Source organism: Danio aesculapii, chromosome 5 (genome assembly GCF_903798145.1).
Source record: "Danio aesculapii chromosome 5, fDanAes4.1, whole genome shotgun sequence".
Taxonomy (NCBI): Eukaryota; Metazoa; Chordata; class Actinopteri; order Cypriniformes; family Danionidae; genus Danio; species Danio aesculapii.
Window position 1 is genome coordinate 20423170 of NC_079439.1, and position 14492 is coordinate 20437661.

The following is a 14492-nucleotide window of genomic DNA, read 5'->3' on the forward strand; positions in this document are numbered from 1 at the left end:
TGCATGTTGATGTCAACATAATAACGCAAACAGAACAGCATTGTATTATTAATACTTTGAAATAAGTTTAATTGTAACCTTTGATCTATAATACAGAACATTTAAATCATTCAGCAATTGTAACACTTTACAAAAAGATTTAATTTGATAACAAAAGTTAACTACTTTAGTTAATGCTGTCAGAAAGATTATCAAAAGCTGTATAAAAAATTATTGCTAGCCAGTGAATTGTCATGTTAAATGAAGCTTATTGTTAAGTGTTAGTGCTTTATAGGCTGTGAAATAAATAAAATTAAAAAGTTATATTTCTCTTATCTATTTTAAGTAGTGTTTTAATGTAATATTTGGTGATTTGAGATTTAATTCTCTGTGTATCCTAACAAAGGTTTACCTTCTAACTTTGTTTCAGGAAAGAGGTCGATGACTTCATTGCAGTGAGCGATGCCGGTCCTACAAAAAGAAATGCATTATCCATCTTTAAAATTGCTAGAAAGTTGTTATTTATATTGAGCAAGGATGATAAGTTGGTAAGCATCACATGATCTTACGATTTTTTTTCTGTCTAGTAGGTTGATTTATTTTAACAACTGCGTTTTTGTACACTTCTTTTTATTGTATTGTGTAATATTAATGATGGTTTGTTTTTCATTCTACACAGAGGTTTGAGAAGTTGTGCAGAATCATACTAAGTAGCATGGATGTTGAGAATGAACCTAAAGTGAGTGAGACTCATATTAAATTAGAGCAATTCCAGCGAAATGGATATGACATTTGCAGTAAAAACTTAAAACAAAAATTCACAAAGAAAGTATATGTTAGCATTATATTGAACTTTCTGTTTATATTTTCCAAACAACTAACCACAGAGTAAAGGGATCAGAAAAATATCAATCCATAAACATATTTTATATTTTAAACAGGGAAAATAAACATGTGACTAAAAAAGGATGCAATTTGTGCAGTATACAACGTACTTTGTAGAAATTCTGTGAATTAAACTGCAGAACCCTTATTTAGTTATGGAAATGACAGATGTGAAATTGGCACTTGTGTGACTCTGGTAAATCAAATTTAATTGTTTGAAAACGTTGATAGACATTTTTGAGTATTTTTGCAGTAATGTAAATTACAAGTCTACCCAAAAACTTAGAAAAGGTTTTGCTATTTTGGTGAAAACTTTTTTTTTCATGGCATAGAATTGCTCATTAGTTCCACGTTCTTGTCTTATTGTGACAAGCTGTTTCTTTTCTAGGTGTGGTATGTGTCTCTGGCCCTTTCAAAAGAACTCACCATCCTCTGGCTGAAACAGATCAAAGACATTCTCTGGGTCTCATGTGAATTTCTGAAAAAACTGAAGGTATTTCCTAATAATAATTTATTGGATTTTTAACATATTTTTATATTAAATTTCAGGGGCTTATGTTGAATTCAAAAACATGTTATAAAATTATGTATTATACCCTATATGTTATGTATATAAAGATCCTACATATTTACATTAGATGTCACCTACGCTATTGTTGTCTATTGGAAGGAATGCGTCAATAGAGCCATTTTAGTACAGGGTTGGGCTTCTTTGAAATTAATTCATATATCTATGATCAGGAGATTTTTTTGGTGGTCAGTATGCAAATATTTTTTTAATTACAAAAATTATAATTTTACATCACTTTTCTACATCGAAGGATAGGTGGCCACACGAGCATTGCCGATAAAGAGTGTGTGTTTGTGTGCATGGAAATGTATCATCCTCCCTCCCTGTTAAATTTAATCTAATCTGTGTCCTGAAACACACCCCCTCTCCTGCTTTCACTTCTCATTCTAACGGAGGGAGCGATTCGTTTGTGATTAAATCTCTGTTATGACTGACTCGTTCACTTAGCCGACAATAATACAAGTTTCTAGCACCACAGCATCTTGTTGTCATATTTCATTTACATTGTTTGCTGATTTTATTCAACAAAACAAGCATAAGCCTAGTATTTAGTGCGAGTTGGTGCTCCTTACCTTATGATCAGTGCAGTAAGTGACTGTACTATCATCAATAACCTTACTTGTTTAGAACAAAAGTTCGCAACATCCAAAATCGTAAAAAACGAAATTTTACCCTATGAAATCTTCTGCCTTTGTGCTTTGTTTTCTTTGTTTGCTCGTTGCTACACCCGTACACAGCGCTAAAGTCCAGCATCTTCAGATTGGCTTCAGTTTTGACTAGTGCGGTTGAATGACATTTGTCCTGGGAGCACTGTACAAATATGGCAGGCACTATTGACACATGCTCAGGGTTCGTATGCGATATCTAGTGTATATATCTATGTGTAAAGATTTTATTAGCGACAGCGTGAACTGCAACCAGCAATTTGTTGCCTGTGCTCAATATCCTCACATTTTTCATTCTTCGATTAGTTGTGAAATTTTTTTGGGGAAAAACCTGTGTAGCAATATTCTAATAATAAACATTCAGATGAGGTCAAAACAAAAAATCTGAGAGTGGCATTTATGTAAACGTGCTGCACACATTCATTTCAGTAACCCAATTAAATTTAGAAGTCAGAACAAAAATGATATCAGTGAGAAAACAGCAGTTAAGAAAGCATCTGATTATAGCAATATTGTTATGTTTGCGTAAGCTGTGCAATTCACATGCAACATGTCATCAGATGGGCTAATTAAAATGGCACTATTAAGAGAGTTTGAAAATACTGTACAGAATAGCTATTTGGGCATTAAAGCTTCACACTGCAAGCATTTATTTCATGTGTCATAGAACATAAGTGATATTCTTGAGTGTGCATGTAAACATGGTGAACTTTTGACTTTCCTGTCAAAAGTGTCACAAGTCCTTCACAGATAAATCAGCCTGTAAGATTTGATAGACAACATAGAAAGCTAAGAAAAGGGCACATTTTAGGCTATTTTACAAACACATCACACATTGACAACTTCACATTGTTACATCCTGTTTTCCATTTCTCTCACCAGCCTGACATACTGCAAGATAACAAATTGGTGACGCTGTACTTGACAATGTTGATTACCTTCACTGACACATCAACATGGAAAATCATCCGAGGAAAGGGTTCGTATCACATGTAATCGGAGATGGTGATTTACAGGTTAAAATGCATAGAGCCTACTTGAATTTCTTGTCTTTCTTTTCTAAAGGAGAGGCCCTTAAGCCAGCTTTAAACAGGATTTGTGAGAACATCATGGGACATCTAAATCAAAAGGGTTTCTACTCTGTTCTTCAGGTACTGTTTATCCAAACAGCCAATCTGATTCTTACCACAGAATAGCTATGGGCTGGTTTATGATTCTGAAGGTATGATAACTTTGGATAAAAATATCACGGTTTCATGGTACAATGATTACTGCTCTAAAATAATTTCTTTTTAAATGTCTGGGTAAAAAAAAGCTTTCCCCCCCTTTAAACGCAATATAATTAATTTTGAGAAACATTTAAAATATTTTGCAGCAGTAAACATGTCTGGCTAAATAATGAAAATTAATCATTGACTTCTACTGTCTTCATTAGTTTCAAAAACACTGATTTCTTTACAATTTAAAACAGCATCTTTGGATATAATTTCTGCTGGAGATACTGTTGTCCTAAAAAACTAAAAGTAAAAAAAAAAATCTTACATATACTGTAGGAACGGTATAGCAAAAAATGCTGGCGGTTTTAAAACCTTGACTTTTCCAAACCGCTGTATACCTTGAAAACAGTTATCGTCCAATGCCACAGACTGTCAGTAGTCTATATGAATTATTTTTAACATGTGGTTTGCAATGTAAACTAGAACAGTCAATGAGACTTTTCTCTGTAAATAATGGGAATACTCAGATGCTAAACTATGGATCGCTGAGAAATTTTCAGTGCTTTTGCACATAAAGGCTCTATTTTGGTATATTGTTACTGATTAAAATGACTGTTTTTAATATATTTCATAATGTAACTTTGCTTGAATTTAGGCTCCAGATTTCTGATGGCTCTATTGTAGTTTTAAAGGATTCTTCAGAAATTGTTCTTTCAATTTGATACTTAATAAATACATTTTTTATTATTGAAAGAACAGCTTCTTTATATTTTTATGGAAACAAAGATTTTATTATGATAAGAAAGCAGCGAGCAGTGTGGTGGCACGGTGGCTCAGTGGTTAGCACTGTCAACTCAGAGCAAGAAGGTTGCTGGTTGGAGTCCTGGCAGGGCCAGTTGGCGTTTCTGTGCGGAGTTTGCATGTTCTCCCCGTGTTGGCGTGGGTTTCCTTTGGGTGCTCCGGTTTCCCCCACAGTCCAAAGACATTCGCTGTAGGTGAATTGGATGAACTAAATTGGCCAGTGTATGAGTGTGTGTGTGTGTGTGAGAGAATGAGTGTGTGGATGTTTCCCAGTACTGGGTTGCTTAATAAAACAAGTCCTGGAATAGTTGGCCGTTCATTCTCCTGTGTCGACCTCTGAAATAGAGACTAAGCCGGAGAAAAATGAATGAATGAATTTATGCAACGTTTATTTGAAAAGGAAATTCATTGTAACATTGTAAAAGTACATACTGTTTATTTTTTTTTGTTTTGATTAATTTCATGCATTGTTTTTTGAAGAAAAGTGCTAATTTTGTTACTGACCCCAATTTTTTGAATGCCAATTAATTTAAAGTATTTCGAACAAACTGCATTTTTAGCTGATCTAGTTTGAACCAGCCTTACTAGAATTAAGTTTGAGCTTTGAACACTCCACATAATAAGCATATATCTTTTTTTGCAGATTCTACTCACAAATGGATTGGCAAGATCCAGACCTTCTCTTTCCAAAGGAACCCTCACGGCCATTTTTACGCTGTCACTCAGGTCTGTTGCCATGAGAACTGGCTTTGCTCCCGGAGACATCTCACCGTCTCATTACATCAGTAGCTCTATTTCTGTGAAGTGACCGATAATGTGATGTACTTTTGGTCCTGGTGTGTTTCAGGCCTGTTATCGCTGCACATTTCTCTGACAACCTGCTGAGGTCTTTCCTCCTGCACGTCATGTCTGTTCCAGCGTTCATCTCACACCTCAACACGCTCACTCCAGATGTAAGAAACATCACATCTGGAAGGATGATAATAATACTTCATTTGCATATGCATGTTAAAGTCAAGATGATTGTTGTGAGAATATGATTTAACCTGTGTGAGTTTGTGTCATTTGCAGTGCATGATCACCATCCAGACCCATGATCTTTTTCGGAAGTTTGTCTTGTTTTTAAGCCGAGAGGAGCAGTGTTTGGATATCTGTGTCTGTCTGGAGGGAAGCCACACTCTGTGCTTGCTGGGTAAGCATATGTACTTTATCAGGGTGTCCCCGGGGTCTTAAATTCACTGATATATTGTCTTTTTGGTCTTTTCATTTTAATTGGGTTTTAAACAGAGTTCTGTTCTTCGTACCTCGCTTTAATGATCTAAGATGATTTGACAGATCCTGGATTTTTAAATCTTGATGACTGATATCTGGCTAGTTTGGTTCTTCAAACAAGTTCGTGAATCAGATTAAAATGTCTGAATGAACTGATCAGAGATCGCTGTGTGTGTTGTGAAAGACAGATCTATCGATCCTCGAAATCATGATCAGCAATGCAACGATTGGCGGACGGCACAGCAGCGTAATGACATCATCTGATTAATATTTAATTAACCATGTGAGCAAAATTACATAAAATTAGCTGTAAACTGTTCGTTAAATATGATATGCAATAACTTTACACATTTGTTGTGGGCTGCAGGCTTTACAATTTCATGTGTCAAATGTACTTATCAATTTATTTAATTGTAGTTTTAGAGCGGATTCTCTTTATTATTGTAGCCTAGGCCTATTTTAATTTCTTAATCAACGTAAGCAGTAACTGGCTGTTTAAATTAATTTTGCATCAAAAAAGCGTTTTGGTATTGGTAAAGGTGTCTGCAACTTTTGTGAAGCATCAAATCACCGGTATGTTAGCTGTCAAAACACATGCATGACTGCATAAATTATTATTCCTTAAAAAATATCGTGCTTGTCTAAAATCATACACAAATTGTGCTAAAGCTGGTACCATAAAATAGTACGCATTAAAGAAAAAGTCCATATTGAAGTTGAAGTCCGAATTATTTGCCCCCTTTGAGTTTTTTTTTTCTTTTTAAAACATTTCCCAAATGATGTTTAACTGAGCAAGGAAATTTTCACAGTATGTCTGATAATATTTTTTCTTATGTTTAGAAGATTTTTTTATCTAAACATAATAGTTTTAATAACTCATTTCTATTAACTGATTTATTTTATCTTTGCCATGATGACAGTAAATAATATTTGACTAGATTGTTTTCAAGACACTTCTATACAGCTTAAAGTGACATTTAATGGCTTAACTAGGTTAATTAGGTTAATTAGGCAGGTTAGGGTAATTAGACAAGTTATTGTATAACGATGGTTTGTTCTTTAGACTATCGAAAAAATATAGCTTACAGGGCTAATAATATTGACCTTGAAAGGGTTTAAAAAAAATTAAAAACTACTTTTATCCTAGTTGAAATAAAACAAATAAGACTTTCTCCAGAAGAAACAATATTATCAGACACACTGTGAAAATTTCCTTGCTCTGTTAAACATCATTTGGGAAAAATTCAAAGGGGGGCTAATAATTCTGACTTCAACTGCATGCACACTTGCTTGCATGTTTTGCTTGCTTCTCTTTAATTACATTAGAGAATATCAGTTGCAAAAAGTGTATCAGATGACTAAATTTCTAGAAAATGAAGTGCTTGCTCAGCAGCACCACTTTTATTCCTCATTTAAATTTCCTAGAACTGCAATTATCTGATCAGCTTATTTTGTGTTTCCAGGAAACCTCATTCAGCTCGGATACTTTAATGTGAAAGTTCTAGAACAGGAAGCAGGTCACTTTGTCAAGGATCTTACAGATATGTTGTCATACTGTCAAAGATATGTGTCTCAGAAGAAATCCAATCTCACACATTGGCACCCAGTGTTGGGCTGGTTCTCCCAGACTGTTGATTATGGGTATGTTAATATGTTGGCAAAATACAGCAACTGATTATACTTTCTGGATATCTTTGTTGTTGCTTCCTTTTAAGTCATCTTTCACTTTCTCTCTCTCTCTCTCTTGTTTTCCTCTCTCTTCTTTGTTTCTCTAGGCTAAATGAATCTATGCCATTGGTAACAAAGCAGCTGCAGTGTCTGTGGGGAGTTCCAGTCATCTGCACTCTGTTCTGTGATGTTCTCAGCAAAAAACTGGAAACTCAAGACCCCACACCCCCACCAGCTCCTCAACCAAGCTCATTGCAGAATAACCTGCCCGTCAAAAGTAAGAGACATTTCTTTTAAAGGACAAAAGTTAATTTTGTAGATTATTAAACATGGACTCTGTGTCTATGTAGGCTCAGTATTATATTACCACTTAAGTTAATTTGTCCTGTTTCTGACCACTTGTTTTGTATTAAAGGGTTAGTTCATCCAAAATCAGAACACAAAATTAAGACATTTTAGATGACATCTGAGAGCTCCCTTATTCTCCATAGACAGCATTGATCCCAACTCCTTCAAAGTAAAAAAAAAAATTAAGAAATACATCCTTGAAACTGACCATATGCCTCAAGGTGTTCAAATGGAATATTTTAAAGCTACAAGAATACTTCTGTGTGCACATAAAATAAAAAATAACGACTTTGTTCAACAATTTCTTCTCCTCCTTGTCAGTTACAGAATATAATTTTTTGAGTTAACTTTTACACTTTTAATTTTATTTAATTTTTTCTTAGTAAAACATAAAACAGTGGTGCTCGATCACAGGAGTTGGGAGCCTCTTGGTTGATTGAAAAATCTCTAAATAAAAATCAATTACCACAGTCATATCACCCTGCAGCCCAAGACCGCTTACTCACTGAAGGTAAGCAGGGCTGAGCCTGGTCAGTACCTAGGTGGGAGACCCTATGGGAAAACCAGGTTGCTCTTTGGAAGTGGTGTTAGAGAGGCCAGCAAGGGGTGCTCAACTTGTGGTCTGTGTGAGTCCTAATGCCCCAGTAAAAGTTAAGGGGACACTGTACTGTCAGTGAGCGCCGAGATGTTAAACCGAGGTCTTGACTCTCTGTGGTCATTAAATCCAATGGCACTTCTCATAAAGAGTAGGGTAACCCCGGTGCTCTGACCATATTCTCTCCATCGGCCCTTACCCATCATGGCCTCCCAATCATCCCCATCCATCGAACTGGCTCTATCACCATCTCTCCACTCTACCAATAACTGTTGTGTTGTAAGTGCACTGGCGCTGTTGTCCTGTGGCTGCATTTGCATCATCCAAGTGGATGCTGCATACTGGTGGTGGTGTGGAGAGACCTCCCTCATGATTGAGTGTATGGCCATACATAATAAATGTGCTGTATGAATAGACATTACATTACATTACATTACAACTAAGTGTCAAGATTACCATTCCAACCCTGATATATAACATTATGTTGGATGCTTGGTTGTTCGTATTTTTATTTATACATTTTTAATACAAAGACAACCAATGCCACAAATATGGGGCATATAGCATGAAGCTAATTTGCAGTGCTTGTCCCTGGCTAGGCTTTACATTCAAAAATAAAATAAATGAATTAAGAAATAAAATGAATCGGTTAAGGTGGATGTTTGGTAGATTCTGTTTGCAAAAATAAACAATTAAAATGTTTTTGTTTTTTTTTGGACGTTTTTTTTATCTTTAAAAATCACATGGTGAATGCTTAGTGAAGCAGGACTGGCTGTATTGTTTTCTTTTACAGTATGGTCTGGACTAAATGAATCAAGAGAACCGAGCTTTAAGTTTGGACACATTCTTCGTATTTCAGTTTTCCATAAGGATTAAAAGTGAACAGAATAAATAAATCAGTAGTGTGCTACTCTGTATTCATCCTGCTTTCAATGAGGAACCCTTGTTGAACTCCCTGCATGATTAGATCTGTTCAAGCGAGCGTTCCAGAAGTCTGCGTCTGTGCGGAACATCCTGAAGCCAGTAGGGGGGAAGCGTGTGGACTCTGCTGAGGTGCAGAAGGTGTGCAGTATCTGTGTGCTGTATCAGACGGCCCTCACCACACTCACACAGATCCGCCTGCAGATTCTCACAGGTACGTGCTTTTCTTATGGAAACATTTAAATCATGCACGTTTAGACATTTTAGTTTGACCTCTTTTATTGCAGTTTGTCTGAGATTATAGTTCATGCTATTGTTTCAGCCGTTCATCTCGCCTCCTTTTCAGATTCTGGATTTATACTACACGCATTTGCAGAATAATAGTTTTCTGTGGGACACATTAATTATTGTATGACATAATAACTGTGAATAATATTGTAGTTAATCTGGACTCAGCAGTTTATAATTTAAGCTCTGTTTGCAGGACTGACATATCTGGATGAATTGCTGCCTAAGCTGTGGGCATTTATCTGTGAGCTCGGCCCTCAGGGGGGACTCCGACTCTTCCTGGAGTGTCTCAATAATGACACGGAGGAATCCAAACAGCTCCTGGCCATGCTGATGCTCTTCTGTGACTGCTCCAGACACCTCATCACGTAAGAGTTGTGTAGTTTAATGTTGACAAGGCATGTGGGATATGCATAATCTTAGACCCAATCCCAATTCTATTTTTTACCCCTACCTCTTTCCCTTTGCCCTTGAAACAGAGTGTGAAGGGGAAGGGCTTCAAAATTTACCTCTAAGAAATGGGTCACCACTACAACACTTGCACACATCATATGTCGTCACGATTTCTTACTTCATATTAGATGGACCACGGCGACTGCCCGTTGCAATATTTTTATCTATTTTTATCTTCAGGAAAGCAATTATATCATGTTATCGTAACGATATAATGTGGCAATAAACTTGTAACTGTAATGTGCATTTACATCATGGCAATTTTCATCTATGCAAACACGAAAACAACATTAACATTATACCAGGCACTGTAAAAAGCTCATTCCCAGCTACTAAACTTCTGACAGTGTCAGTGTGAAAGTATGTTCTGGGACTACTATGCAGGAGTTATCATAATGGATCATAGATAGCGAAATTTAGCAAGGGTTTTTTCAATATATTTTTAAGCATAACGACAAAACATGAACACAGTTATGAATGAATTAAAACATATGCTTGTTTGTTTCAAAAATTTGTAATGATGACTAAAAATACAAATTTGTGCAGCCATGTTGCCGTTGTAGCTGGTGTATTCTGCGTAATTTTCTGGTGTGGTCCTGGAAAATCTCAGTTTTAAGGGCTATCTAGCCCTTCCCATTAGCCCTATGTCTTTTAAGCTAAAGTGAATTGGGACATCCCTACCCCTTCATGTGAACGCACAAACTGAGTGGTAAGGGGAAGGGCTAAAGCCGCCTTTCCACTGCACAGGACATTTGGATGGATATGACTGTCGGAATACACCCCCTTGTTTCAGTTGCTCAAAATTTTTAGTTTTGTCATGCACCATGGGAGAGAACGGAGTGCAAAATCATGAGTCTTTATTCTCTGTGCGGTCACCGTGGTTGAATGAATGAATGAATGAATAAATACTAGAAACTCAGTAGTGTTAGCTATGAAACTCTAACATTTTTGGAGGGATTGTGGAGACAACTTTAAAAAATAAAATTTTTATTACTCATTTATGAATAGAAATGTTTTTTAATATATACTTTTTTCTGATTAAAAAAAATAGGAAAAAAATACTATTTCGCATCTCGCGCAACGAAACAAAGTCCTACGTAAAAATAAGTCCTACTGTGGGGACTTCTACAATACATCATTGGCTGTTTCAAATGCCAGTAGCTGATCAGCAGGTGCACTGTATAGTTAACAAAGAGGAAGGATGTATGCCTTTAGATGTCACAACATATGAAACAAATATTTAATAATAAAAACTACTGACAGGTTATACAGCAGGAGCAGTATATATATATATATATATATACAGTTAAAGTCAGAATTATTAGCCCCCCTGTTTATTTTTTCCCCCAATTTCTGTTTAACGGAGAGAAGATTTTTTTCAACACATTTCTAAACATAATAGTTTTAATAACTCATTTCTAATTACGGATTAATTTTATTTTTGCCATGATGACAGATATACAGCTTAAAGTGACATTTAAAGGCTTTTTAATTTTGACCTTAAAATGTTTTTAAAAAAATTAAAAACTGCTTTTATTCCAGCCAAAATAAAACTATTAAGACTTTCTCCAGAAGAAAAAATATTATCAGACATACTGTGAAAATTTCTTTACTCTGTTAAACATCATTTGGGAAATATTTAAAAAAGAAAAAAGATTCAAAGGGGGGCTAATAATTCTGACTTCAACTGTAAATATGAAGAGTTTATTTGCAAAAACGGATAACAATTTCTAGGCATTTTCAGAATTCATGTTTTTACATTAAGTATTGAAGAGATCAATTGCAAAATACTTGGTTTATAAAAAATCTGTGAACAAAAAATAAAATGAACTCTTCATTTATCACCCTTTTAAAATATTAAGAGGTTGAATAATCATTGCACAGAGATGATGGCAATTTTACTGACCTCCAGAATGGGTGAAAACACAATCAACAAATATAGTAGAATGGTTTGACACATTGTCTTCATTAAGCAGTTTGAACGGTTTGAGATTATCAAGTCAGTTTATTTCTATATGAAATTATCTACAAAATATATACCAAAATGAAAAAGAACTGTCGTAGAGTGGCAGGTAGCGGTAAACAAAGTGGCAGAAAAGCTAAAACTTGGTCAGAGAAAAGCTGTTGCTATGAAACATTGTTTACTTCACTAAGTCAGTTTAATGAGGAAGGGATGGGTCGAATACTTCTATTGATGAAAGGTATGTGAAGAAATTTCATGCTCCTTTGAAAAAGTATTTTGTAGTATTTTTAAAATACAAAAATACAGTATTTTACATTGATACATGTTGTGGCTGCTGTATTTAGTAATTTTTTTTGATACACTTAAACTTAAGGTGTTTGGTATTCTATTTTAAAATACACTTCAATGCCTGATCAGAGTACACCCATATTAATGTGTTGTGGAAAAATATTAAATATCAAATTTAGTTGAAATTTTATAGTTTGTAATTCAAATGTTTTTGCAATAACTAATTTGAAATTAAATGTATTATACTTCTATTCCTAAAGATGTTTGGTGACTAAACTCTTATATTAATGGATAAAACTGTTCAATAAAACTTGTTTAAATGCATCAAAAATTATTGGATAGATTCACAGAGAAATGGATAAAAATATTCATTTTCAAAAGAGGATTTACTCATTGATGCTGAACATTGTATGAGTTTATAAATAAAAACTTGATCAAAATATTACAAAAATGTTCTTTGCTGTTACAGTATTCTGGATGACATCGAGGTGTACGAGGAACAGATTTCTTTCAAAATGGAAGAGCTTGTCACTATCTCCTCATTCCTCAACTCATTTGTGTATAAGATGGTCTGGGATGGTATTTTAGGTAGGTGTTATTTAGCCTATGCTTTTGTTATTTACAACATGAAGCTTTTTCATGCATTAGTTTCCCCATTCTTGTTCTCCAGTCTTTTCTTGTGCTTGCAGCTTCATTTAGATAAAGCACGGTTGTTTGAACCATCTGCATATGGAGCTGGCGATAACGTGCTGTTCTCGTGTGGTCATTAAATTTGTTTTAGAGAATGCCAAAGGGGAGAAGTTGGACTTATTCCACAGTGTTCACGGCTGGCTGATGGTTTTGTACGAGAGGGACTGTCGCAGGAGATTCACGCCTGAAGATCACTGGCTCCGCAAGTATGCCGTCCTCACATTATCACTGAGCCAAATTGCTCTGCGGATTTACTTTAGAGTTCGGGTCCACTCAAATGAAATAAATTGCTGCTTGTTATATTCCTGTAGGGGAAAGCTAAATGTATTGACCTAGAAAATAAGTCTCATTTGTTTTCTTTTTCACTGTGTGTCGAAAACAGGGACCTGAAGCCCAGTCTATTGTTCCAAGAGCTGGAGAAAGGCAAAAAGAGAGCGCAGCTGCTGCTTCAGTACATTCCTCATGTCATCCCACATAAAAATGTGAGAATAAATCTCAAAGCCAGAGATTATCAATGATTTAGTTGATTGGATCAACTAAGGATTTAATCTTCGTTTAATGAGATGGAGAATATAATTTACATTTGATTAAAAAAAAATCATTAGTTTTTGTAGGCATAAAAACCAATAAATTATTAGCCCTCCTGAATCATTAGCCCCCCTGTATTTTTTTTCTCATATTTCTGTTTAACAGAGAGAAGATTTCTTCAACATATTTCTAAACATAATAGTTTTAATAACTCATTTCTAACAGCTGATAGTTTTATCTTTGCCATGATGACAGTACATAATGTTTTACTAGATATTCTTCAAGATATATAGCATTCGGCTTAAAGTGAAATTTAAAGGCTTAACTGGGTTATTGTATAACAGTGGTTTGTTCTGAAAGCAATCGAAAAAAATATTTCTTAATAGGGCTAATAATATTGACTTTAAATGCTTTTTAAAAAATTAAAAACAGTTTTTATTCTAGGCGAAATAATACAAATAAGACTTTCTCCAGAAGAAAAAATATTATAGAAAATACTGTGAAGAATTCCTTGCTCTGTTAAACATCGTTTGGGAAATATTTTTAAAAAATTATATTAATTGTTCTTCAACTGTATATCATAATGCTTATTAAAAATGATGTATTGGTGCACTTCATTATATTGAAAATAATGATTTTGCACCTCATAATTTAATCAAATACTATAACCTTCCCTCCTCCCTCGAAATGACTTTTCTTCACTTGTAGTCACATGGGATCCCTTTAAGGCTGATTTAGAGGCCGATCACACCAAATGCAATTTTTTTTTTTTTTTTTTTGCGTAGAGAGGCGTCTTTTTTGAATGATTTACTAATGGCCGCGAGCGTTTTGTGTGCTGCTTATGCACCCTGTGCGCCTTGCGTTTTATTCACCTGCTGCACCTCGCGTTTTTGCCATTACGCACTGTGCGCTCGCAGTTGAAAAACAGTCAAGTCTGAGCGGAAAAAGCACGTTATGTTAGTGTGTTTTTCATTCTCCAATCGAAAGAAAGCAGAGGCGGGGTTTCCGTTAAGGTGACTGCATTGTTTGTGTTGTCAAGACAACATCGGAGTTGTGGTTGCTTGTTTTAAGTTATCTGGTGCTGTTATGACTTCGCAAATCTTGAATATCACAATATTATTACATTTTATAATGATACCAATATCAACAGCAAAACTCTGGCACAGTACCCAGCTGATTCAGTCGTTGCCTACATAAAAAGCGCACCGTGCTGCTTTTTTTTTTTGTCAGCTAAAAAGGCACTGTGGTGCGCCTCGCGTATAGCCTAGGGTCGCATAGCCCTCGCCGTGGCTGACACCAATGCTGACGTGCACCTCTCAAAAAAATTAACTACATGTCGCAACGACACATAGCACAAGCT

General features: G+C 35.3%; 1 protein-coding gene across 1 annotated transcript in view; it reads left to right on the top strand.

Moving 5' to 3' along the window:
• Window positions 1-14492, top strand: part of ube3b (ubiquitin protein ligase E3B) — a 31726-nt gene that overhangs the window by 3064 nt on the left and 14170 nt on the right. Inside the window, exons 4-18 of the mRNA XM_056457512.1 lie at window positions 410-527; window positions 659-718; window positions 1253-1357; window positions 2983-3079; window positions 3166-3251; window positions 4762-4844; window positions 4966-5071; window positions 5190-5310; window positions 6854-7031; window positions 7166-7335; window positions 8969-9136; window positions 9407-9578; window positions 12384-12502; window positions 12696-12810; window positions 12987-13086. Of these exons, the coding sequence (XP_056313487.1) occupies window positions 410-527; window positions 659-718; window positions 1253-1357; window positions 2983-3079; window positions 3166-3251; window positions 4762-4844; window positions 4966-5071; window positions 5190-5310; window positions 6854-7031; window positions 7166-7335; window positions 8969-9136; window positions 9407-9578; window positions 12384-12502; window positions 12696-12810; window positions 12987-13086 (1798 nt within the window). The remainder of the gene's footprint in view (window positions 1-409; window positions 528-658; window positions 719-1252; window positions 1358-2982; window positions 3080-3165; window positions 3252-4761; window positions 4845-4965; window positions 5072-5189; window positions 5311-6853; window positions 7032-7165; window positions 7336-8968; window positions 9137-9406; window positions 9579-12383; window positions 12503-12695; window positions 12811-12986; window positions 13087-14492) is intronic.